The 25,038-nt window shown below is 47.7% G+C and overlaps 1 protein-coding gene and 1 long non-coding RNA gene across 4 annotated transcripts in view; one reads left to right on the top strand and one right to left on the bottom strand.

Annotated features, from left to right (window-relative positions):
• ADAMTS3 (ADAM metallopeptidase with thrombospondin type 1 motif 3) overlaps window positions 1-25,038 on the bottom strand; it is an 88,545-nt gene that overhangs the window by 10,821 nt on the left and 52,686 nt on the right. For both annotated transcript variants that reach the window (XR_003987536.1, XM_030450003.1), the window contains exons 5-16: window positions 17,106-17,305; window positions 12,080-12,163; window positions 10,856-11,012; window positions 9,594-9,699; window positions 8,542-8,685; window positions 7,733-7,865; window positions 7,192-7,305; window positions 6,180-6,325; window positions 5,174-5,349; window positions 4,561-4,694; window positions 3,961-4,084; window positions 510-590 (exon numbers count right to left, since the gene is read on the bottom strand). Coding sequence is in view for 1 of the 2 variants with exons in the window: in XM_030450003.1 (XP_030305863.1) it covers window positions 510-590; window positions 3,961-4,084; window positions 4,561-4,694; window positions 5,174-5,349; window positions 6,180-6,325; window positions 7,192-7,305; window positions 7,733-7,865; window positions 8,542-8,685; window positions 9,594-9,699; window positions 10,856-11,012; window positions 12,080-12,163; window positions 17,106-17,305 (1,599 nt within the window). In the remaining variant the exon portion in view is untranslated. The remainder of the gene's footprint in view (window positions 1-509; window positions 591-3,960; window positions 4,085-4,560; window positions 4,695-5,173; window positions 5,350-6,179; window positions 6,326-7,191; window positions 7,306-7,732; window positions 7,866-8,541; window positions 8,686-9,593; window positions 9,700-10,855; window positions 11,013-12,079; window positions 12,164-17,105; window positions 17,306-25,038) is intronic.
• Window positions 477-15,020, top strand: LOC115598274. 2 transcript variants are annotated; one of them, XR_003987538.1, is made up of 4 exons: window positions 477-585; window positions 12,006-12,148; window positions 12,722-14,712; window positions 14,837-15,020. It is a non-coding gene; the product is annotated as an uncharacterized LOC115598274 (long non-coding RNA). The 2 variants fall into 2 exon arrangements; XR_003987537.1 differs by having other exon boundaries at window positions 12,722-15,020.

Genomic DNA, 25,038 nt, shown 5'->3' with positions numbered 1-25,038 from the left:
AATCCATGGAAGGTCTCAGCATTGTACTGGGAGCCAAAAATCCCTTAAGCATTAGAAAATGGGAAGCAGTAGGACACAAATTGCTTGAGAGCAGTAGGAACTGTCCTGTCTGAGGACAATCTGAAATTAAGTGGACTGCAAATACATCACAATCTTCTTTCCATTAAAACAGCTGTTGCTTACCATCTGCAGCAAATGAGAATTAAAGCCACTGAAATCTGATTCCCATGACAGAATACCCAGTTCTCCCCTGGCAGTGCCCATGAAATGTGAGTGGTGACAACCTTTTGTTAGTAAGCATGCAGCCTGGGCTCTGGCTTCAACCCAGGAGTCAATGTTGGTTTGCTGAGCTGGTGCTGTGGGACTCAGCCCTTAACATGCAATGTTGAACACATGTATTTACTTGAAACACTTGATGTTGGTTATCTCATTTCTCAGGTTCTGTTTGCATGACTGCCCTGTGATGCTCAGCATGCCTGGAAGCTAAACCTGAGGAGAGAAACACTTACCAAGAAAGTGAGGAGAAGCCTCGTCTTCTTGGATAAACACATGTCGAGCACCAGGAGGGATATCAAACATCTTAAGGTACCCTTTGGCATGGGGAGCAGTCAGTGGAGAAAGCAGGGATGGGGAGAAAAAGTAATAGCCATGGTTAGGAGCAGGCTGCATGACCCAGCTTCTTGCAGGAGAGGGCATCCATCACCAGCTGCCGGCAGGGGCAGAGAGAGAGGGAGCAAATAGCTTTGTAACGGGGCTGACAGGACCTCCTGGGCTTTCTTCTCTCTCAGGGAGGAACCAGTTACAAATCTATTTGTCACCTGAGCAGCTACACTGCTCTGGGCCACATCAATTCAGGCAAAACTCAGGCAAACCCAGGTTTCCTATGTTCCTTGGCATCCCTGGGAGAAATGCAACTCTTCCCGAGTGTCCTTTCCAGTCACTCATCAGCCAGGCTCTAGGCTGAAGTTTACCTGCTGGTATCACAGATTTTCATGTGACAAGTGAGTCTGATACTGCTGAGACACCCCCTGGAGAGGTGGGCACAGTGCAGAGTGTAAGGTCACTGCCCATCAGCACAGGTTTGCCTGTATGCAAGTTAACCCCAACTGAGCACTTGCACAGAAAAGGCATCAGTTAAACTGCTACTGCAGAAATGATGGGGCTGCCTAAGACCACAGAACATTTAGGCTGGAAGAGACCTCCAAGCTCATCCAGTCCAACCTTTGACTAACACCAGTCAACTACTAAACCCTGTCCTTAAGGACCAGGTCCAAATGCCTTTTAAATGCCTCCAGGGATGGTGACTCCACCACTGTCCTGGGCCATTCCAATGCCTGACAGCCCTCTCAGTGAAAATATATTTCCTAACATCCAGCCTAAGCCTCCCCTGGCACAGCTTCCATCCATTCCCTCTGCTCCTTCCTAAGGAGAAGAGGCTTTTTCCCTCCTTGGTCCAACATCCCTCGAGGGAGCTGAAGAAGGCTATAGGGTCTCCTCCACAACTAAAAGTAAAAAGTTGTTCCCAAAGAAAGGGATTCTTATTTTAAATTTCAGCTACTGACCAGTCCAAAGCACAGGTGATTAGTGCACCATTGTGTAAGAACAGTCATTAGGGAGATTGAAACCCCTCCTGGGGACCTGTGCACAGGGACTGCTGTATCAGGCTGTAAACAAGAGCACCAGTGTATGGTATACTCATATTTCCTTTACATTTTTTTTACAACAAGATCCAAGTGCAAAAGAAGAGCCAGGGACATGTAAAGCCATGGCCTTGGCTGAAGAGTGCCTGAGCAACAAACGTTGCCACTCTCCTCACCCCCAGCCCTCTGAGCATAGGAAACACAAAGCTTTTGCCTGGTTTGGAGCTATCTATCTGCAGCAAGCCTTCTCCAGTTGCTGTGGATGCCTCTCTTCCTGTAAGCCCTCCAGACTTACCCAGGGTGTTTTTAGACTCCTTTGTTTCAGAAAGGGAAACATTGCGAGCTCCTTTGGGCAGGGTGAAGGCTCCTCTTGTCTGCCCTTAAACAGAATGCCTGCAATTAGTGCCAGGGGAGCCACGTCTTGGTGTTTCATTGACTATGTTTGTCAGCCAGATGGTCTTTACAAGTGGAAAGTATAAATTAGGGTTGGTGTTTAAATGCTTGGAAAGCAGAATGAAGACACATCTAGCAAATTTTAATAGTCAATGAAAGTCAGAGCAGTGGAGATTCAGGTGGGGTGGTTTTAAGGTGGATACTTGCAGATTTCATTTTCCAGAAACTTGAACTCTTTTTGGCACCTCTTGCTTAAATGTTTTCCTGTTGGAAGAGGTCAATTAATCTTTTTAACGACTACATTGCCAAAGTCACTGTAAAACAAAAAGCATTTCATAAAGGCTTCTCCCCCTTTCACAGACATCTGCAGAGAGGTGGTTGGTGAGCAGCAGCTTTGCCTCCAGCACAGGCTGTCACTTTGCATTGCTGTGCTCTCCAGACAGGGCAAGCACTGACAAACACTCAGCCACACACCCTCACCCCAGCAGGTAACACCATGGCTCTCAGTGCCCCACGGGCAGAAATGCTGAGCCAGGGGGGTCAGTAGCAGGTTTTAGTCTGTGCTTAAGTCCATTAAGTATAAAGTCTGGTTTTGAATGACTCCTGCATTATTCCATGTCCAATCCATCAGCCTCCAGGGAACCATCCCTTCCAGAAAGGCTCTCTGCTGTAATTTGAGCATTACAAACTGTCAACTTTTCCTCTTGGTTTGTAATCATTAAGTACCTCCAACAGACTATTTTTATTTCCAGTCACATTCATTTATCTTTCTCCAAGTTTAGTTTGCCTGCTCACTGCCCAAATCTCAATACTCAGGCTGCAGCAGAGCTTGCTTTGTGGCAGCAGCTCCCAGCCTCTAATCTCCTCGTGCAGACAGTGACACTCAGACCCTTGGCCTTGCTCTGCTCCCTCTTAAAGAAGTTCTGTCAGACAGATGTTCCTGACATGACTGCTCCCCCTCACACAGGAGATGCACTTTCCAGGGAGCTGCCTCACACTGGAAAAAAAAAAAAGCAGCAATATAGGAAGGCCTTAAAATAGAAAATAGTCACAGAAAATGTGCAGGGTAATCCTGCTTTGGATCAATAAGTCTGAAGAAGTCTGAAGAAGTCCAAGGAGATCTTAAATTATTATTGCAATGAAATGAGTTGCAAAATACCCTGAAGTGTTGTCTGAAAGCCTCACCCAGCTCATTCTCAGCTCTGAGCTGGCAGAGTGCTACCCTGGGTTCCCCTGCATCCCACTCACTCAGCTTGCAGGGCATGAGAAATGAGGATTCCTGCCAAAACATTTTTTAGATTTGCTTCAGCATTCAGCTGAATTTAATTTTTAATTTGTTTATCTGACTAATGGGCTGCAATTTCTGACAAAGTATAATTTGTCAAAAACCTAATTTGACACCTGGAGGCTCATTTGATATGCACAGAAATTCAGCCTTCCCTTTGAAACTCTTGAGTTGAGGTTTGAGAGGACAAGCTTGTCAAAAGCTTTATCTTTAGAGAGAAAAAAATGTTTCCTTTAGTGCTACAGGCAGAGGCTGCTACACTTGGTGTCAGGCAAAGCATCTCCATCTCCTCTGCACTTCTCTGTGTGAAGAACAGCTCCTTTTGTTTAGCAAAACTTGCTGTATCCCCACCCAGCACAGAAGTTGCCTGGCTGGGCTTCTGCATTTATAAAGCAGAACTGCCCATGCCTGGCCTGGGGGATTGCTCAGTGCAGTCAGTGGGGAAGCTCTCAGTGGAGAGGAACCGCACACTGCTGAGAGCACCTCGTGTCCTCCCCAGGAATGACCTGCTTGTGCACACCAGCTTACAACTTGTGTTTTGCTACCCTGAAGCAGGTGGCATTTCTGACCTGTCACCAAAAGCAGCTGGTACAACAGAAGCAACAGAACTGCCCCCCAGATGCACAGAAATGTGGTTCCTACCAAGCTTTTTGGGAGTGCGGGTGAAGGTTCCCTTGACGGTTCGGCAGTGGGAGTTGTCCCCGCCACAGACACCACATTTATCTTCAGCCTTGTTGGAGCCAATCTCCTTGTCACAACCCACTTTCTGCAGAAGAGCAAGGAAAGAGGAAAAGGCTTTGTCAGTGCTCGTCAGGTTTAGTTATGGTGGGAAGCCATGGCAAAATTAATGCAGAGGAAATTACCTCCCAACACCCATCTATTTTATATAAAGACAAATCACTCCCAAATCTGGTCAGGGAGAATCTTTCATGTGGGAAGTGGCTTTATATTCACTGTACAAGACCAAGAAAGCTGGGAAAAGACAGAAAAAACAGACACAAATCTTTTCAGACACAAAAGCCAGGTGCAAAAAACCAGGCAAATGAAACAATGCAGCGAAGCAGAGCGTTTCCATGGAACAGGGCTGTGCCATCTCCCTGGTTTCATTTAAATCTCAAGGAATTATGAGGAACCTAATGCTGCAAATACTCAATTTAGAAATGTCCATCTCTGCACTGCTGTTGTGATTCCAAGCATTTGGAATGCTCTGCAGCCCCAGGGCACGGGGAAGCTGCCACTCACCACGCACTCCCCACGGACACAGATGCTGTAGGGATCCTTGTAGGAGCAGCGAGTCCCATCGTGTGCCAGCTGCTTCATGTAAGCAACATCTCCTGTTTCTTTGGACTGGCAGTACAGGTGGCACCTCTTGTTAGCTGGGTGGCAAGGAAACAAAAGGCACTGCATGAATCCAGATGTGCTTCAGAAAGACAGCACACTATGGGAGCAGAGAGAACATGGCAGAGATGGAAAGGACCTTTAACAGAGAGCTGGGGAGGGGAGAGCAACTATTCTGCTTTTCTGGGACTTATGGGCCTATCACTTTGAGCTCTTCTTGCAGGACTGGGTACTCACTGTTCTGAAAGCAGCTTTCCCTCCCATCCCATTGGAGCAGGTCTGAGTTTACAACACCACAGGGATACAGAAACACAGGTCTCTGAGACAATGGTGCTACAGCCAGGTGCAAAACAAAGAGGGTTTGGTTCTCTAACTTCCTTGATTTTTTTTCTGAAAATACCACCTGGACATGAGCTGCCTGGGTAATGCCTGACTCTGCACACCTGATGACCAAGACCCCCCTAAGCTCTGGGAGACCCCAGGACTGATGTGTGAGAAAGCAGCCAAGAGAACTTACAGTCAGGGTGCTCGTAGGGCAGCCAGTGGTGTTTGCTGCTCTGGTACTCGAAGTGGGAATTGCGCTGCTGGCACTGCTGAGCTCTGAAGTCCTCAAAGTGCTTTGGACACTCCTCTGTATTGCAGAGTTGGAACTCGAAATTGACACCAGCACAATCTTCCCCTCCATTAATGGGCCTGGGAAGAGAACATTCAAGAGACTCTACAGCCCTCTGGGTGTCAGTCTGAGGGGAAAATCTCCATTTGAAGAGACAGTCTTGCAAAACGGGTGTGTGAAGGGACAGAAATGGGGACAGAGCAGTGACACTATACACACACACACACACACTTGCAGTGTAACCTCTGGGCTGATCCATGTGTCCCCATGGCCCATGCTGGAGTGCAGAGGTGACACACGTGCACATATTTGCTGCCAAGAGACAATTTACAACGAGAGAACCTCAAAGTTTGTCCTGCAACTTGCTGAGCTCTCACAACACATATCCTTCACTTTCTTATATGTCAGATAAATCCTTAGGATGGCTTTCCACAGGCTTTCCTCTAGAAATTCTTGGATTCTCTAAAAATCATAGAATCATAGAATGGTAGGGGTTGGAAGGGACTTTTGGAGATCATCTATCTAGTCCAACCCCCCTGCCCCAGCAGGATCCCCCAGGGCAGGACACACAGAACACATCCAGGGGAGGTTGGAAAGTCTCCAGAGAAGGAGACTCCAGAACCTCTCTGGGCAGCCTGGGCCAGGGCTCCCTCACCCTCACAGTGAAAACAGGCAGAGAGAGCCAAGACACATCTGCTGTGGGAGGAGGAGTTCATCTCCCTGTTCATCTGCCTGGGAACTGACCAGAGGAAACAGATTTCATTGGTGCAAGCAGCAGACAAGGTATCACTTTCCTTGCTAAAAATAATGCTGTCCCCCTGCACAAATCCACCTTTCAGGGGCTGGGACCCAAGCTGGATGTTGGCAGAGCCACCCCAGCTGTGCCATTTCACCCCCTCACCAGACCTACATGGGGTTGTTGCACTGGCGTGTTCGGAAGCGAACTCCGGTTCCGCAGGTCCGGGAGCAGGACCCAAATTTGGTCCAGGGTCCCCAGTTGCCATCCTGCTTCAGCTGGTTCACGTTCTTCCACATGCAGTGACCTTTATAGCACCACTGGGAGGAAGGGGGCAAGGAGAACAGGTGAGACCAGACAACAAACCCACACCAAATGCACCATCACAGTGAAATTAATTGTTTCCTCTGAGTCTGAGCTGCTGCCACCTTCCAGAAAGGAATTTTCATATTCTGCTTATTAGCAGGATGAAGTTTTCTTTCCATTTTTTTCTTTTTTTTCCCCTCATACAAGCCAAATATCACACTTGATACATGTAGGCTGGAACAGAGGGCTAGTCACCAGGCAGGGTGTTGCTCTGCTGATGGCTATGGCACGCTCAGGTGACACAAGTGGCTCTCCTGTATCTCAAAATACATGGACTTTGCAAACCAAACATTTATTTGAGTATAATTTGATAATAAAAAATGAATAAGGAGCAGGACACTCACTATTGGGAACATAAAAAGGGAAAAACAAAGAGCTAATCCCAAGCCTGCACAAACATTTAGCCACAGGACACCTGGATCACAAGCACTAAGGAGCAGTCCCACAGTAAGGGCATTATCTGCTACTGTGCATTCCTAAAGACACTTTGCAGATGAGACAAGAATTAAAAAACAACAACAATAAACCCCAACAAACCAACAAAAAGGCTATAGAAGAGGCTGAGAATGAGTTACACCTCAACTAGGGTTTCTTGGTCCAAACTTTACTTCCTGCTACTGCATCAAACCTTGCAAAGGCTGCAGAACAGCCCCATGGGGAAGCACCACTCCCTCCTTCTCCCTTCCTGCAGCTCCCCCCAGGGGACACCAGGCAATTCCCCATTTTCCTCTCTCCCCTGCAGCCCAAAGGAATGCACCAATTGGATTTGTTGTTGTAGTTCTTTTTTTTAATGCAAGCCTAGGGAAAACAGAATACTCACTTTTCCAGGGGCACACTCTGTCCCATCGAGGGGAGGCCCTTTCTTGGTCTTACAGAAATAGGGGTTGTCTGGGTGGCTGCACCACAGCTGCTTGCAGGGGTCAAAGGTTCGGAACTGGAAAGCAGAAGATTTATGAGATGAAACTCAGCATTAGATTATTAATACCTTCCAGGTAAGGATATGAGCTGTATCACATACATGGCTACCAGGAAGTGTGGTAGCCCCAGGAAGTAAAGGGCAGTGAAGAAAGAAAAGGATTCCCTGCATGCCCCAACTCTTCTGGTGAGAAGAAAGGAGGAGACCCCCAGAAGTGGGAGGAAAATGAGCTTTTTTGACAAGTCTGTGTCACACAGGCTGTGCTGCCACCCACCTGACCGGTAACCCAAATGCCTGGGTCCCACCCAGAAACCTCTTGCCTCCTTCCAGAGCTGTTTAAATTACTCCATGAACTGCTCTTTGCTCAGGAGAGAATGCATCACTGCAGCTGTTACCTGAGGCCTGAGCCCCAGCCATGCTGAGTGAAGGTGTGCCCGGGACGTACCGCTGTGCACATCTTGTAGCCAACCCCAAAATCAAAGCGGCACTGCTCGTCCATGGAGTAATTGATGCCTGGCAGCTCGGGGAGCTTGGGCCAGTCATGTTCAAAAGGGTCATCCAGGAGACAGTCGTAAGAGCTGTGGGAAAACACACAGAAGGAAAAAAAAACATGAAAAGATCAGCAAGATCAATGTACTTATTCTTACTGAGGCAAAACTCCTTTTCTCTGTAGGAAATGTGGGTCAGCTCATGAAGGTTTCACTCGGTTTAGACTGGAAAACCACGGGAGGAGGAAGCCTGAATAAGACCTGGATGAGGAACATGACTGAAGACAGTCAGACCTTGGGATGGTCTCCCAGGGGAAGTGGTGGATTCCACTTTGGAAAGTTTGAAGTCTCAGCTCTCTGGGGTGCTGAGAGATCTCAGATAAAAAATTTATCAGAAGGGTTGGAGCAGGGGATCCTTGAGGTCCCTTCCACCCTGGCACTCTGGGATTCTGTGAAGAAGTAGATACATGGAGGGAGACCAGGGCCAGAAGGGCAGAGCTTCAGACACAGGCATGCATGCAGCCTTCTCTCTTCCACAACACTTTCTAGTTTCTGAGTTCAGGGCTTCACCCTGCCAAGTTCACTGTGTAACTCCTTGAGTAATCCAAACCCTTGGGACAACACCAGCTCCCTGACACCAGACCTCCCAGAGACTCCTGCCATGTTCCCAGGGAGGCCATGGGCTCAGAGCACAGCCCGAGGTGAGGCAGCACCCCTCCTGCTCTGTACCTTTCCTCCCAGAGGTCTGGATGCCCCAGGTCCTTACTGTATGTATCTCTTGAGCTCCTGGCCGCTGCACCTGGACCAGTGGTAGCGGTGGAAGGCCGCCTGCACCAGGGGGGCCATGACGCTCCCCATCGCTGTCTCGTCCCCACATCTGTTCCCTTGCCCATCGTGCTCCATCCCCAGCCTGCAAGAGAGAACTGGCATCAGAGCCCAGGCAGCTCCTGCTCTCCTGCTCTCCTGCTGGTAAAGCCACTGTAAAGAAAACAGGGTCTTGTGCACGTGTGGTCATGCAAAATGAAATTGTTCTCTGCGTTCTGCAGGTATCACCCACGGTCTGAGCTGATCTGTGGTGACAGAACATCAGGACTCTCTGACTATTCTTACTCTTTCACTTCATTTGATTTGCTAATACCAGGACTAGATCTGTTAACACCAGTACCAAACTAGAGCATGAGGAGACTCCCTATGCTTCACATAAAGGAAAAGAACAATTCTGGTCCTTAGGGAGCAGTTCATCCAGACAGTGAATTGTTCATATTTGTGCACTCACTTATCCAAACACCAAGATACCACCTTATATCTCCCAAGAGCACCTCACAGCTCCAAGTGTGCACCCTGTAGAGCTCAACATGCAAGTGACCTGGTCACCTCCAGTTGGGCTGGGCTTCTCCCCAAGAGCTGCACAAGCAGCCTGAGCTACTTAAGGAAGACAAAAATCAGTGCTTGTCATTAATTCACCCAGACAGCAAACAGAGATCTTTGCTTCCTCAGCTACTCCCAACCTAATTTTACCACTCCTGAAGAGGTGCCAAATGAGAAGACAGAAGTTCAGGATGCTTGGCAAGCTACTGTCTCTTCTGCCTGGCCCTTCCAGGTTTCCACTGTCTCACCCTTGAGTCAACAAGTTCCCCCTCCCTCTTCCCCTTCCCTTCTTCCTTCACTGAGCTCTTCATAGCTTAATCCACTGATGCATTCCAAGGGGATGGAAACAAAATTAGGGTGGCTTTTCCACAGCCACTAAAATCAAACCACATAAAAGCAAGCAGGACACAGCCCCTGTTTTGTGGGCAATCTTGTAAAAGTTGGACTTACACATGGCCAGTTTCATGAGCAACAACAAAAGCTGATGAAAAGCCATCCTCGTGGTTGAGAGTGCAGCTGCGGACGGGGTGACACATGCCAGTCACAGGAGCATATCCTACCAAGAGAAATCACGTCCTGTTCTTTCACCCATTACATTTATTGTAAACAAGACCCCCCCCACAGTAACCTTACTACCTGAGAGGAAGCTAGGATTGTCTTCTTTTGACTGTCAATTTTTTTCTGTCTTTGCAACTGCTGTTGAGCAGAATAAATGGACTGATTCCACAGACTCTGTCAGCTTTCAGGCACTTACACTTTTACCACCCAAAGCACACACGATTCCTTTTCAGGCAAGAGGCAGAGATTTTTTGCTTGTGTTCATATTAGCACCTTCACCTACATCCTGCCTGCTGCATGGTGCCTGTCTTTTCCTCAGTAAGAGCTAAAACCTTTCTGAGGACAGGGGAGTCTGCCTGACATCTCACCAACTTCACTCCAGGCATGTCAGCCCAGAGCTGAAGGAGAACTGAGACTCTGAAAGGTGAAGGGAGCATGGAGGTATTCCACACAGATCTCTAAAACATCTCACACTGGACAGCCAAAATATGGTCTCACTCAGATGCTTTTTTTATCTCCACTGCCATAAATCACACTTTGTGCATTTAAGTCCCATTAGCAAGAATTTCCCAAGTCAGAAAGACTGATGCAGGAGTCAAGTACACTTCTACAAAAAGAAACCCAGAGGGAATGCTACAATAAAGTAGAAGTGAAATTGAATGCAAAGTGTGCTGAGTGTTCCTAGTGATCCCCTGCATCCCACACAAACTACTGGTGTCTGAAGAAAGTAAACAGCTATTTACTTACATGTCCCAAGTAAGAAATTTAATCTGCTAGAGCTAGACAGAAATGGCAGGGACTACTGTGGCAAGGTCTGCTTGCTTTTTAGAACGGGTGGAAGTTCCTTCTCTCCTCAGCAGAGCAATGAGTACATACTCAGGCTGCTCACCTGGCCCTTTTAAAGTCAGGACAGGGAGCAGAGCATTCTGATGAGTGCACAGGCTTTCCCCAGCAGGACCAGGTTTCAGTAAGTCTTTAAAACTCATCACTTCTCCAGGTATTTGCTGAATAAAGGCCTACACTGCTCACTGCCATGAGCTCCTGTTGTCCTATGACCACCTGACAATGATTTTCAGTTGTTTCCCTCTTCTCTGGCAGAGGCCAGCCAAGAAACACCCAGTCCAGACAGTTTTTCTCCAGCTCAGCTGCATTACCTTGCATACCAGCGGGCCCAAAATCTTGCCTGGTTAAGAAGATGGCATGATCATGGTGCTCAGAGTGGCCAGGGTCTGACTTCTGCTGCTGATAGGCCCAGCGACAAACGTTCTCCAAGCTCCTGGAGGGATTCCCCCTTTCTATCAAGCTGATGGACTGCAAGAGCAACACGTCAGACACAGCAGCCCCCAGAGGCAGGAAATTCAGACAAGCTTTGATTCTCTCAGAGCATCAACCAGGTCCCCATGTCTCTCCTCCTAACACCCTGTCACTCTAAGCCCTGACAGCCTTCTTTGGGAAAAGGTCGTGTGTTAACAGTGACCACACACAGGTAAAGCCCTAGGGCTTTTTTTAAGATGGTTTAATGTTCATGTCATCCATGCAAGTAATTGCCTTGCTGTGCATAGCCTGGGGTGTGTGGGAGGAACACACAACGTGGTGGTAAGATAGAAGAAGGACATTCTGATCTCTTTTGGTTGAACTTGCTTGCATGGGCATGGCCTGTGTGGGGCAGTAACCCAAACACACAGGACAGTGGTGCAAAACACCATGCTGCCAGTCAGTGGCTGCTGACAAACTCAGATTTCACAGCTGCTTCTGTCAGACTTTTGTGCTACAGCATGTGCCTACAAGCTCAGTAAACCTAATTCAAGACAAACATCCAACTGACCTTTTGACTTGCCCAAATTCAACATCTGAGTTAAACAAACAGCTATGAGCTTTATCAAGCCCTGAGCAGCACTGCTGCTTTCCTCTCATCCTGAACAAGTTAACAAGCATTTGTTTCAAAACTGCCTGAGTGTATTTTGCCAGCAAAATCCATGTGCTGTAAAAAGTAGAGGGTACAAAGTGGAGGGGTGTGCTGTGAGCCAGTCAGGGGGTGTGTGCAGAATGAGACAAGGAGACAGCTACACTAGCAGGCTGCTTGGAGGGGCTGTGCCAGCAAGCTGTGTTGGTCAACCAAGATGATTGCTTCTACTCAACTGATTAAATGCCCAGAGGACTCAAAAGGAATGCAGTATTCTGGCTGCAAGCCTGTCCTGTGCCTAAGTCACAAGGGGAAGGAGGGCACAAGCCCATTTAGCATTGTGCCAAGCAGGGAAAGCAGTTCTCTGGAACTCCCTGGGCAGCAGGCTTCTGTTTCCACAGCACTTCATGTGATGCACAGGAACTGTAATGACAAAGAAGACAAAAGCAGAGCACTGGCTTAGAGGTCTTCTTACCTTGGCGTACCCCAACATGATCATCCGGACCAGCACAACATTTATGTGAACACCCAGGGATTCATCATGGTAAATTTCATTCACCTGAAAATAGAAATATTAAAAGGAAAAAGTTACTAGGGGGACTTTTCAGGCTACAGATATGTTGTTGTTGTTGTTGTTATTATTATTGTTAATTTTATTTATTATAATATCATATACCATTTATTACTATATTTAACAGCTATGAGGCTGGTGAGGGGTTTGGGGGCACGTTGTACAAGGAGTGACTGAGGGAAGTGGGGATCTTGTTGCTCTCTACAACTGCCTGAAGGGAGGTTGCAGAGAGGTTGGTGTTGGTCTCTTCTCCCAAGTAACCAGCAATAGGATGAGAGGAAATGGATTTAAGTTGTGTCAGGGAGGATTAAGTTGGATATTAAATAAAAATTTCTTCACTGCAAGAGTGGTGAGGGATTGGAATGGGCTGCCCAGGGAGGTGGTGGAGTCACCATCCCTGGAGGTGTTCAAGAAACACTTGGATGTGGAGCTTCAGGAGATGGTTTGGTGGTTGTGGGAGCTGGATTGTCTGTGAGTTGGACTCAGTCATCCTGAAGGTCTTTTCCAACCTTAATGATTCTATTTTATGTGCTTTTACTACTACAGACTTCTCAGCAGAGGATTCAAGTCTCCAGTCATTTCCATGCAGTGAGAAATGCAGCTGAGCCTTCCCCTCATCACCTGCCCCTGCACAGGGAGCCTTCTGAGCACATGGCAAGGTCCCTCTCAAGTTTAACAACCTTTGGAGCAGGGCCCACAGAAAAAGTGATGGGGGGAAAAAACAGACTTTGATTTCAAACCCTGCAAAAGTTTAATGTCACTCAGCTGATAAACACAGGGAGGGGAATGAGGTTATTCCTGCAAACAAGGTCACAGCAGCATCTCCAAGTGTGCTGAGGGATTTAAGAGCAGATCAAGTTTGTTTTAACAACAGACAAAACAATCACCTCCTGTCCCAGGTGCCACCTCTGTGACTCCATCTGGCCACTGACTGCAGAGGAATTCCAGGTTCTGCTCTTTTTTGTTTCATCCCCCATTTGTCTCCTTGCAATCTGTTTACCCACAGAGGATGAGCAGTTCAGTGGGGAGAGCAAGTGAGTGAGCCTATTTTTGTTAATTTTGTAGAAGATTCTGTAGCCAGCAGCTCTAACTCAAGGAAATGTTAACTTCAGCACAGGTTTGTCCTCAAAAAATACTTGAGGATTTGACTTAAAAGCCATTTTTGCAAGCTGAAGCTCTAGGCTGGGAGGGCAGGATGTTGAGACACCAACATGAATGACAAGGCTGGGTTCCTGCACATGTGCAGGCAGGAGTTTAGCTTTAGAGTGTGAATAACACTCTTGATTCTACATGTAATCTGAAAACCAATGGGCAAAGTGTTTTCAGGTAACAGAAATGGTTTGGAAATTTTCATCTCAATGTTTTAAAGTCAACAGCACTGCCAGAGGCATTAATTGCTGCTGAATACCTTACAGGGTCACAATAGCTCCAATCAGACTTCAGTTCTGCAAGTCCACAAGTTCTGTTCAAAAAAATTCACCAGCTGCATGAAAACATTCACCTTTATGCTGGAAAAGTTTCTGGAAAGTAAAAAAGTAAATTCTGGAAAGATTTACTATATTAAACACAAGTGCCAGCCTGAGAAAACACCCACCAGAGAGAACACTACAGCTCTGCTCCTCACTGAACAACTGATGTATTTCAGGGTGGGTTTTATTTGGAGGAATTATTTTAGAAGCAACTAATAGGGCTGCCCTACTTTTTAGAGATCAACTAGAATTATGTGGTCACTTTTGTACTAAAAAGAGTAGTTGTGGAAGTTAAGAACACGGAATTATACAGGGTCAAAAATTGTTCTGCTTGTGTCTGGTAAGGTGAGAAATGTCCTGCCACCAGAGTGTAAATTAGGGGGTCAAAACATCTGCATGCCATCAATGAAGTTACTCATCCCCCTAAAAACAAAATAAATACTGTACTATGGGTAAGGAGAAATAAAATACCACTGTTCAGAGGCTGGCATATTTCAGCAGGATTTAGAAGTGTTGTTTTGTTGGGTTTTTTTAAGTCATGCTGAACAGAACTTCCCCCTTCCCCTCTGGGAAAAAGGTCACTTGAGCTGTCCAGCCTGGGGACCTGGCACAACCATTTTAGATTTTAAAAAATGCAACAGACTGTCAGCAGCACTGTTTTCCAGGGAAGGAGCATGGGACTCAGACTCTCTGTCTTGTGAAGCAATTATTCCAAAGTTCAGTTCTTCAGCTTGTATCTCCTCCCCATCCCTGCAGTACCATTGCTCCCACAGGCTTCTGGGTCAGCAAAAAAGTCACCATTGCCTTTGTGCCAAGAAACAAGAAGATTCCCAGGAGGGACCTTCCTAGAGACAAAGAGGACCCTGGAACTGACCTAAAAATTCAAGTTGCTTTCAGGATTTCTCTGCAACACCCACTTTTTTACCCCATTCTCTGCATATTGCTTTGGAGGGCTTCACTGCAGGATTCCCAGGAGGAGCATAGCAGGTCTTGTGATGGAACACAGGGAATGTGGGGAGTCTGCAGCCTTGCCAGAAGGACACAAATCTAAACAAAAGTGCTAAAAAGGTCAATGTAGCCTGCAGTGCTTCCAGACCACTGGAACTGCCATTGCTGATAGTCTGGCAGGAAGGACAGGACTGTGACAAGAATAATTCCTTCTAAAAGGGGTGACAATCTTTCTTTCCTACAGCTTCTCCAGGCAGCAACGTCCAGGGTTCTGTGCTGACAGCTGCTCCCAGGAGATGGAGCCACAGACATTTAAGAAAATGGGGAAGAGTTTTGGGACTGTAACTGCTCTGCTCTTCACAAAGTTACACGTTCTTGAAAAAACATCCTGAAATCCTCTTCACTGAAGATCTGTTGTGGATGCTCACGAGGTATGTGGTAAAAATAAAACAATTCCCTGCAAGCACTGTATCAAGAACATTTTGTTATTCCCATAAATAATAACTTTTTATTTCCAGCTTTCTGGATTCAGAGGTGAACTTGCTTCCACGTTTGCCCAAGCTGTGTTAACTCCTGTTTCCCACTCCTCAGCACTACAAATGACTGCTGCAGTTCAGCAGAGGGGGGTTTAGGCTTTCACAGTCCTGCTGCACCCTCTTTCCCACTCCTCTGCCAGTTTCCACTCTATTTAATTTCCTGCTGTCCTGCAGGTTCCCCAGGGGATGCTCTACTGGGCTCAGGAAGGGTGCTGACACTATGGCAGGGTTTGGGAGATGGAGGCTACAACTCCTGGTAAAGGGAAGAGCAGGACAATGGTGATTCTGTCACCTCAAGGAACTCATGAAACTGCCTGGTAATGGTGAGGTTACTGAGCTGCCCAAAACAACTCCAGAGGAACAACATTCTCTCCAGAGGGTGATTTTAGCACTCAGCCCTCCTGGGGGGTGGGCTGGCACTTGGCACTTCATGCTCTGAGATAATGCTAAAACTTCACCTAAAAGCTAGGGACCATGCTAGAATTTATAGCTTTGGGCTAGGTGAGCCCATTAGGGCTTCTGACTTCCAGCACTGCCCCTGAGCAGCTGGTAAGAACAGGGAAACATCTCTGGCATTCTTAAGCTGAAACTGGACCTCCAGACCCGGAGGTCCCATGGGCCCAGCCATGTGAGACAGCTCTGGCACCCAGAGCAGGAGAGCTGTGCCAGCATGGCACAGGGCCTGGGAGAACCAGGCTTGGCACAGGGCTGAATGAACATCATTTAATAATGCTGCTTTATTATTTATGCACTTGAGCAAAGCATTGTTGCTTACGATGCCTGCACACATTTGTTCTTCTGAAGCTACCCTGGAGCCATCTCCCAGGGGCTGCACTAGGGGTGGCCAAGATGCCCCTCACTTCTCTGCATGGACAAAAATCCCCCTGAATGCTCTTATCATCCATCACAATTCCTTTCTCATCTAGAGCCTCCCAGTTTTTTGGAAGAGTAAAACGTGTAAGTTTAGATTGTGAGGCTCAGGACTTGGACTTTGCATCACTCAATTCAAAGCTAACCCTGAAGCAGAAGTCAGGCTGGTGTCTGTCAGGCAGATTCAGCTGTGCTGGAGGGTGTCTGTGACAGCAGGAGGGGACTGGGCTGTGACAGCTGCAGTCCCAGGAGCTCATCATCTTCTAGGAACAAGCAAAGACTTGCTCATGGACCTTCTGGTTCCCTCAAGACTAAAAAAGAAGCTTCTGTTAATAGTACTAGCTGTACATTTGTGGCCTTGAAAGCCTTGCTGTCCATTCCCTCCTATCTCAGAGGTGATCCACCAAGCAGAACCAGGCTCAGGAGCTTGTTTCTCCTCAAAGATCTTCACATCCGCCTCCCTAACACACCACACCAAAGGAGGGGAGGAAGGATGAATAAATGCCTTGGGCTCCAAATCAAACCACACAGTCATCATTCACCAGCCCCTTTTCATCAAACCAAGATTCTACAGCATCCATTCCCTAACTGTCAGGGAGCAACTCCCCTGTCACCACCCCATCTCAGACACAACAGCCAGAAATGTGTATGCAGACAAAAAATTATTTACCAGTGCCACAGGGCACACTATGATAAAGTAGTTCTGAGCCTCTCTTCCTTTACAGCTTTTATATAACTGCAGCTATTGCCCCATGATTTAAGAGACAGCTATAACCAGGCTTGCTTTCTAAGAGATCACTGCTTCGTTCTGCATGTTCACTCTTTGGCCAGGTTTTCCTCCAGAATTGTGTTATGGGAGAAGCTAGGAATTATTGGAAATGTATCAAGTTTATGGGGTTTTTTCCCCTGCTGTTTTTCAACTATTTCCAAATTCTTGGAACTACCCTAGAATGTGCCCTAGAAAACTACTGAAAAAAAAAAAATCAAATCAAGGAAATATCTTGAGAAGAGAGAACCCTCCAACAGCAGGTGAGATGACCATGTTGGTACCAAGCAGGGTCTCCTACATAGCTCTGCAGAAGGTCAGGCCCTGGGGGTGGTACTCACTATGTTCATGAGGGTGAGGAGGTAGTTCTGCACGTGCTCCTTGCCATGGAACCGTACCACAGAGTCATCCACCCCCAGCAGCACCTCGATGTTGTAATCAGCATCCCCCGCGTGCCGGCGCCGCCTCAGCGTCTGGTTCAGCTGCTGCTCCAGGTGGCTGTGCAGGGAGCTCAGCCCTCCCAGGACATCAAGAAGAGACCCTACAAGAAGCAGTCAGACATCAGCACCTACTCCACACCAATGTCAGAAACATCCTCCTGCAGAGTCCTCGCTGCTTTAGATAAAATAAACCATCAGCTCCAAATGGACAGTTGCAGTGGTGAAGGGGTGAGGGGAATCACAAGATATCCAACCAAAAAAATCCATCCAACCACATGGTTCCATAATCAATCACACAGTTCTTAGGCCACGTATAAAATTCACAAGTAAGGAGACTTAGGCCAAATACTTCCCTTCCTAGCCCAGAATGTCCCCTCCTTTTTGTGCAGCACACCAGGCAGGTGTCCTGGCCTGCCTCAGCATTCCCTGGGGATGCTGTGCCAGGCTTCCCCTCAGCACTCAGACGTAGGGTGGTCAGCACCAATCCATGTGGAAAAGATCTCAGCAGCAGTGTGTGTTTCCCCCTCATGCCCCATCACTGGAACAGCTAAGCTGGAATTTCTGACTGACCAGGTTTGTAATTCTTTAAAAACCATCTAGAAGCTTGGACTGTCCTCTCCTATGAGTATCACAGAGTACTTGGAGGGTGCCTTGAAGACATGGGGAGTGCTCAGATGGACCATTCTGAACTGCACTTTAAGTGGTTGCACTCAACAGCTTGTATCTGCAATGACCCAAAAGCTATTCCTTACTCTTAGGACAGAAGTCACACCTATGGACTACTTGGTCCTTCCTAAAACTGAGCCAGCTCCCCAGCAAGCTCTAAGCACCAACCTAGTAAGGAGGTCTCCTGGGAACATCTTATGGTGTAAACTACCAGCTGTGTATCACAGTCCTCACAAGGAACTGGGCTGTTCTGAGGGCATCCCCCTTCCCCTCCCCTTCCATTCAGGAGAGAGATGATAGAGCCCTTAAATCCACAGGGACCTCCCTGCCCTGTGAACCCAACAAAAGCAACCAGTGCCCAACAGACAGAAAGGAGAAGCTGCTCCTGCCTTCCCCTAGTGCTGACTTGTATCACAACAGGGCATTTCTCCACATGATGGCACAACTTCCAAGCCCTTCTTCTACTTCTCCAGTGGAGCTGATGAAAGCCAAGGTTGCAGGTACACAACCTGGCCCTTCACAGGTTTTCAGGGAAGACTCCCAGTAAACTGGATGATAGTTTTCCTCCTGGAAGAGCAGCAGGACCAGTGCCAACGTAGCAGAACATGCTGGATGGCCACACTGTAATTCATCTTAGTGGACTCAGCTCCTGGCTGAGCTAGCTGGGAAGCCTCTCCCTCCCCTGATCTGCAAAGGTTCACGGCAGCAACACATAAATAACTCTCCCCAGGCCCCACATCAAACAGCAAGGTTGTCCCCAGCTGTTTCCAGAAGCTCAGCCCTCTGCTGTGGGTGTGAGACTACATTTGCAAACAGCTTTACAATCTGACCACAAGTCCTCTGGCTCCCGAGAACACGAGCCCTGTGACAGCATACGAGTGGGAAATTCAGAGAGCAGCTCCGAGGATAAAAAGGTCCCAGGTGGCAGCACTGCCCCCAGCAGGGACAGCTTGAAACCCAACCCCTGTGCCCTGCAGCACCTCCCTTCTTCAGCAGTGCTTCAGTGGTTCTAACCAAGAGGAGAATCTCTTTTTTGTCTGCATGTGAGCAGGAAGAAAAGGCTCCTTTATTTCTGCACACAGAGGGCATTCTCACCACACCAATGTTTTCCATGCGTGCATCCACAGAATATTTTTCAAATGTGCAACCCTGACAAAGTGAGAAAAAATAACCTCACTTTAGGAAGAAATGTAATGACCATTTTGGCCAAGATTTGGGAAAAAAAATAAAGAAAAAGTAGTATTGGAAACTTCTAAGCACTGAGCCTCCCTCCTCCTGAAATGCAGCTTGTATACTTCTTCCCCCAGAAGCCCCAATGAACCATCTGAAGACAAAAGCTCTGTGCCAGTTGCTCCCCAAACCCCACCAGCAGTGATGGCTGTGCTGAACTGGCACTGGTCTCTGATGTGCACAGAGGAAACTCATCATCTGTTTGTTTGCAGATTTGTGCCAGACAGCCTAATCCTTCCTAATCTCACCCTGGAATTAGCCAGTTGGTTATCTCTTCCTTTTTTAATTTTGCTAGTCACCTGCATCCTTTACATCATGCTCTTACTGTCAGGGAAAGATTAGTCCCTGCTCTTTCCCCAGGTGAGATGGTTATGCAAACACCTGGCTGGGAAGACAGACCAGCCAGCCTTGGCTGCACTGCTGCAGGTGTGCACTGCTTTTCCCAGCACACAGCAGAGCCTGCATACCATGCACTGCCTAGCAAAGAGGAGGAGAGCAAGGACTGAGAACTCCTCCAGTCCAGCTGGGGTTGCTCTGCCAAGAAAAGGCTGGAGGAGTTTTGCGAGTGCAGGGAATGAAGCAGTGGAAGTGGAACAGAGAGGCACCAGCAGGAAACTCCCCCACAAGCTCTGCCATCATATTGTGTGGAAGCCCACAGCTGCTGACCTCTCCTGGTGCCATCTCTGGAGACCTGGAACCACAGTGCTGCAGGCCCATGGGAGGTTGCTGACAAGCACAAATTTATCTGCAGAGCCCCTCAGGGAATCCAGCCAGGTGTATTTGAAAAGCCATGAGCCCTCTGCAGCCCAGTAAAGCCTGCCTGCCTCCCTTCTGAGTCCATTTTCAGAAAGACTGAACTTTCAACAGAAATGCCTACACCAAAAAGTGGGCACAACTGTACCTCTCCTAAATGCTTTACTGTATGGGGAAAAAAACACTTCTGGGTTACAGCATGTATCTTTAAAAGAATGAAACTACAGTCCTTACCTTCCTATTAAATAAAGCTGTGATCTGCCCAAGTCCAACTTCTTGAATGCTGCCCTCAGTCAAACCTCTGTACACCTAAAGCATTTCCTCCTATACTTTTCTCACATACAAGATTCTTACAGTATTATTTACCTTGCACAATATGTGGGCTGAACATTGTGATCTGATGCCAATGGGATCAGCAGCATTCCTGTACCCAGGGATACTATCTGGGGTATGCCTAGCTGGTGCATCCTTGGTTTGGACACAAGAAGAGGACACAGAGGACTTCTGGCCATAAGAACAAGGTGGAGATGAACACAGTCTGGCTGCAAACCTGCCGTGGCCAAGGTCCCTGTTTACTCTCCAGGACACCAGCCCCACAGAGAAGAGATCTGCCTTTCTCTCCTCATGCTGACTCCATCCCACAGCTGCTCCTGGATGGATTCAGTGGGATGAGATGAACCCAGATTTGTGGCCTTTCCTTCCCCCAGACAGCTGTCTGAGCAAGCAGCCAGGCTGCTCAAATCCATCATTAGTGCACAAACCTCAGCAGCAGGGAGAGCTGGGGCTGCACAGCAGGTCTGTGGGCCACGTGTCCAGGCTCCCTGAGCAGGATGATGTTACCCAGGCTGCCCTCTGCTAGAGTTTCTTTTTGGCAAGAAGGTTATGACCCACGGACAAATTTCAGTTCAAGTGCCTAATTTAGCTTTTTCCTGAAAATACAGCTGGCAACGGTGTCTAGGGAGGCTCCACTACACTGGTAATTCAAAAGGAAAATGATGAAAAATCAGCTTGGAACAAACTGAGATCAATGTATAGCCCTTCTAAGCAAGTGTGGTAATGCATCAAATGTCCCCTGGGACAGCTGGATTCTGTAGAAGCTAAAAAATTCCATTATGCTCTTTTCAAAGAAAGGAAACTAGGCCAACTCCCAATGTCACTTCTAAAGTTGCACTAAGTAGCCTTGCACATTTCTCTACTTGTTAGCCACTGGATGAGCAGGAGTTTCCATGATGACTTTCCCTCCTAGTTATACTTTCCTTCAGGTCTCAACCCCCTGCTATCAGGGCACAGACACAGAGTTTTTCTCTGCCCTTTTTCCCACTCCTCATGCTCAGGTCTTCCCAGCTCCTATGGAGCTCAGTCTATTTCATTTTGTTGAACTGCTGGGCATCTGCCTTTAGCTCAGTGACAGGAGAAATTACTGGACACAAAAAATGAGCTGCAGGCTCCCCTCCCAACCAGATGCAAGAAAGGTTCAGAGAAAAGGATGGCTCCCTTTGATACCAGTGGCTCCATCACACTCTGAAGATACTGCTGAAAGCCCTGGAAGGCAGCCTTCCTCATCTGCAAAGCATGGGATTTAAGAATCAATGCATCTCAGTGAAATAAACAGTGGAGGTACCTCCAAGGAATTCTGTTCTTGAGGATATTTTCATTTGTAACACAGGACTCTCCACAGAAAAGACATCTGGAATGAACTGCACAGAGATAACTGCTGCATCTGGCTGATGTGGTATTCAGCAGGTCAGCTGGACAGGCCCTGTGATCCATGGCTTTCAGGGCCAGGCATAATAAAGATACAAATAAAGCTGTTCTGAAAAAATATTCTGCAGTTTCAAGCCTGCTAAAGCCAAAACCTGAGATTCTATCCAGATTTATCTCTGCCCACTGCAGATCACATTGTCAAAGGTCCTCAGCAGCCTGCTCTACAAAAACTGCCCTACCATTTAAAGGTACCTGTGGAACAGATTTAAGAGTTTCAGTCCCAGATTCAGCAGAGTTTAGCAGTTCCCCAACTGGCTTTGCTGACTGTGCCATTTGTTCTTTACTAACTGCCTTTACAGATCAATTGAAGGTGCTGATGCCTTCTACAAGGCCTGTAGATGTGGCAGAAGCAGCCACCCAGAGCAGCTGGCCAGGTGTTTTGGCAGGACCTGCAGCAGGAACACAGTGGGTACCTGTTGGCTGCTGTGGAACCTTTCCCAAACTGTGAGAATCCTGGCAGGCTGCCTCATGAGAACAAAGGCCAATCTACCCCCTTCAACAAACCCATGTGAGCCCCTCATTTTTTGCCTACTGGGGCTTATTTTGAAATGTGCCTTTTGAAAAGCCAGGGAAGAAAAGAACCATGTTGGTCAAACACTGATTCCAGGCACAGCTTTAGTGCTATTCTAATTTACTTCCCCAGGAGTTGAGTGTATACAAAATTGAAGCACTGCTGGCACTGTCTAACTGTGAGGGATTGGTGCTTGCAAACAAAACCACCCCAGCTGCTGAGTGGAAAACATCCTGACAGGGTGGTGTTCTCATTAGGTTCTAGGATGTGCTTGGTTTATTTAGGGCCTTCCAAAGGAACCAAAGAAAAATCCTAGGAAGTTAAGCATTCTCCTTATCTTTTCTAGAATAATTGCATGAAATTGTCTTTTAGTCCTGAAGCACCAGGATGATTTAACAGTACCACAGTAGTCTTTGTGGCATAAAACTCACAGTCATGAGGTTTGGGCTCAACTCTACTTTTCCAGTAGCTTAACCACCCCCAAGGAATTAAGAAAAGAGAGAGAAAAAAATTCTTGTGACTTCATCTGCAGTCTGAGTATCTTTCACCCTCCTGAGATGATTAAGCAGATTGCAGCTGAGAGCATTAGCACTGTTTATCTTCCCTCCAGTGGGAGCCTGAGAGTGACAGTGACTGGTAGAATTACAAAGAGGGATTAAGGGGAGGTCTGAATCTCCAGGTTGCAGGATTACTCAGTAAATGGGTGAACTCAAGGGGGCTGCAAACACAAACATTATCTTACTTTGTTGTTAGATTTAAGACAGAAAAGAAAATATTTTGAAGTGCTGACTGCTTCCTTAAAACATTTGCTTCTCTGGTACCTTAGCAGCTCCAGCTGCAGAATAACTCTGGGAGGGTGGGAGCTTTCCTGCACTATGCTCCTTGTTGGCTCTGTAGAGCCAGCTTTGCTCTGACATAAGAAGGGCTCTTCCCTTTTCTCATCACCAGCAGGAACAGTTCTTAGCACTCCTTTGCACACCAGAGTGATGCCAGCAGCACCCCCAGGGAGCCACACAGAGCCCCCAAAGGCAGAACCCTGTACTTGTCTCAGGACGTTTAGAGCCAACTCAGGATAAACTTTTCCAATGGAAATGGCTAGGGTTTTACCTCATAATTTTCTTGTCATCAACTCCCTACCTGTCACCAGGGTTTTTCTAGACTGTAGGTTATCCTCACCTGGCAGCAAACAGGCACAAAACCAAGCCAGGACATACATGTGATTAAGGAAACTGTAATTAAATATGTCTGAATTTGGGCCAACTATTAACTGTTCTTTTTCCATCCCATGCCCAGAAACTGGTAATACAGAAAGCAAAAAGAGGAGCCTCAGCCAGTTCCAGAGCTCTCACTGCTGGAGAACAGGAGCTTGCTGGCTCAAGCTTACACCTGCCGTGTTCCCACTGCCAGGCTTCTGCATCCAGGTCATTCCTGGTGAAAATCCTTTCAGAGCTGTCTCTGTGCTTGTCTGCTCTGGGTCTTGGAAGGAAGTGGGAGATGGTGGGGGAGGTGGCAATGTTGCTGCCAGTCCAGGTAAGAAGAGCAGAAGCTTGGAAGCACAGCCGGGTGGGGGGTGCTGGCAGGCCCAGCCTCACTGCAAACAGCTGAATATCAAAGTCATGGAATAAACCTATGGCCCCTACCTTCCAGAGCAGAGTGCATCTGGTTAATGTGAAGCAAGCAGGAGGCACACCTCTCACCATGCCAACTTTCAAAGGCAAGAGTTGTTTTTAGAACAGAATGAGGCCCACAGCCCATGCCAGATCTACTCCAGAGGATGCCTGTGAGATCATTCCTCTGCAGACCTTCCCTCCATAGTCCTGATGTGATACCACTGGGGTTGGTTGGTATGCATGCTGGAAAACCCCTCTGATACATTCTGTAGCTTTAAGTAAAACCAGCTAGTTTTGTTCCTACAAGTCTGCTCTACAAAAAAATCCCACAAAGAGATACACAAGGCACTGGTCCAGTGCTCAGATGGACTCCCAGAAAGGGCATCTGCTGGGGTGAGGTGCGAAACAGTTACCTTCTGCCTCCCCGGGTTTAGGGAGTGGCTGTCACAAAGATGAGGAATAAATCTCAAGACCAAACTGAGCTTGCTCTGAACACGCTGCCCCTCTGCTCGAGGACTGCTGGCTTAGAATCATCATGGTTGGAAAGGACCTCAAGATCATTGAGTCCACCCATCAGCCCTACACCACCATAACCACTAAATCAGCAGCAGCTCCTCTGTGGACTGAGGCAGCTCAGCTCAGCTGAGGGGATCAGATGCAGGGGTGCATCCCCACACCCCTCTGGCAGCACAGAGAAGCAGCAGCCCACGCTCTGTGCAGGAGCACATGAGCACTGTGCCTCCCACCACTAATACCAGCTCAGGGCTCTCTGGTGGCTTAGCAGAGTCCTGGGGACTTGTCCGGCCTTGCCCTGGCTCATCTGCTCTTGACATTATTTTTAGCTTGGTCAGAGCTGTAGCAAGGCATTGCCCATGGACAGGAGGCTGCTCTGCTACAAATAACTGCTGGCTTCCCATCGGCTGTTCAGGCACGAGGGAGATGAACAATAACTGTTTGTGGGGTTGGAGGTGTTTTCCTCTGCCTGCCCATGACAATGCCTGGCAGAGAAGCACCATGGGGGTGCTGGGGCACAGAGACACAGAGCTACAGACCAGGCTGCTTCTAGAACAGGGCTCTGCCACCTTCCCCAAGTGATGGCAGGGCCTTCCAGAACAATAACTCCCCTGTTCAACAGCTCAGCAATAAACTCCTGCCTTCAGAAAAGGAAGCTCTGGCTAAGGAAGAGACTTATCCATCAAGAAACCCCACAGAAATGACTCCCAGGAGAGGAACTGGTGTTTCCCTCATCAGAGCATGAGGCAGTGAATATATACCAACATACTGCCCTTGCTGCTGCAGC

The sequence above is a fragment of the Calypte anna genome, chromosome 4A (genome assembly GCF_003957555.1).
Source record: "Calypte anna isolate BGI_N300 chromosome 4A, bCalAnn1_v1.p, whole genome shotgun sequence".
NCBI lineage: Eukaryota > Metazoa > Chordata > Aves > Apodiformes > Trochilidae > Calypte > Calypte anna.
Note: the sequence above shows the minus strand (reverse complement) of the source record. Positions and strands in the feature narration are given on the sequence as shown.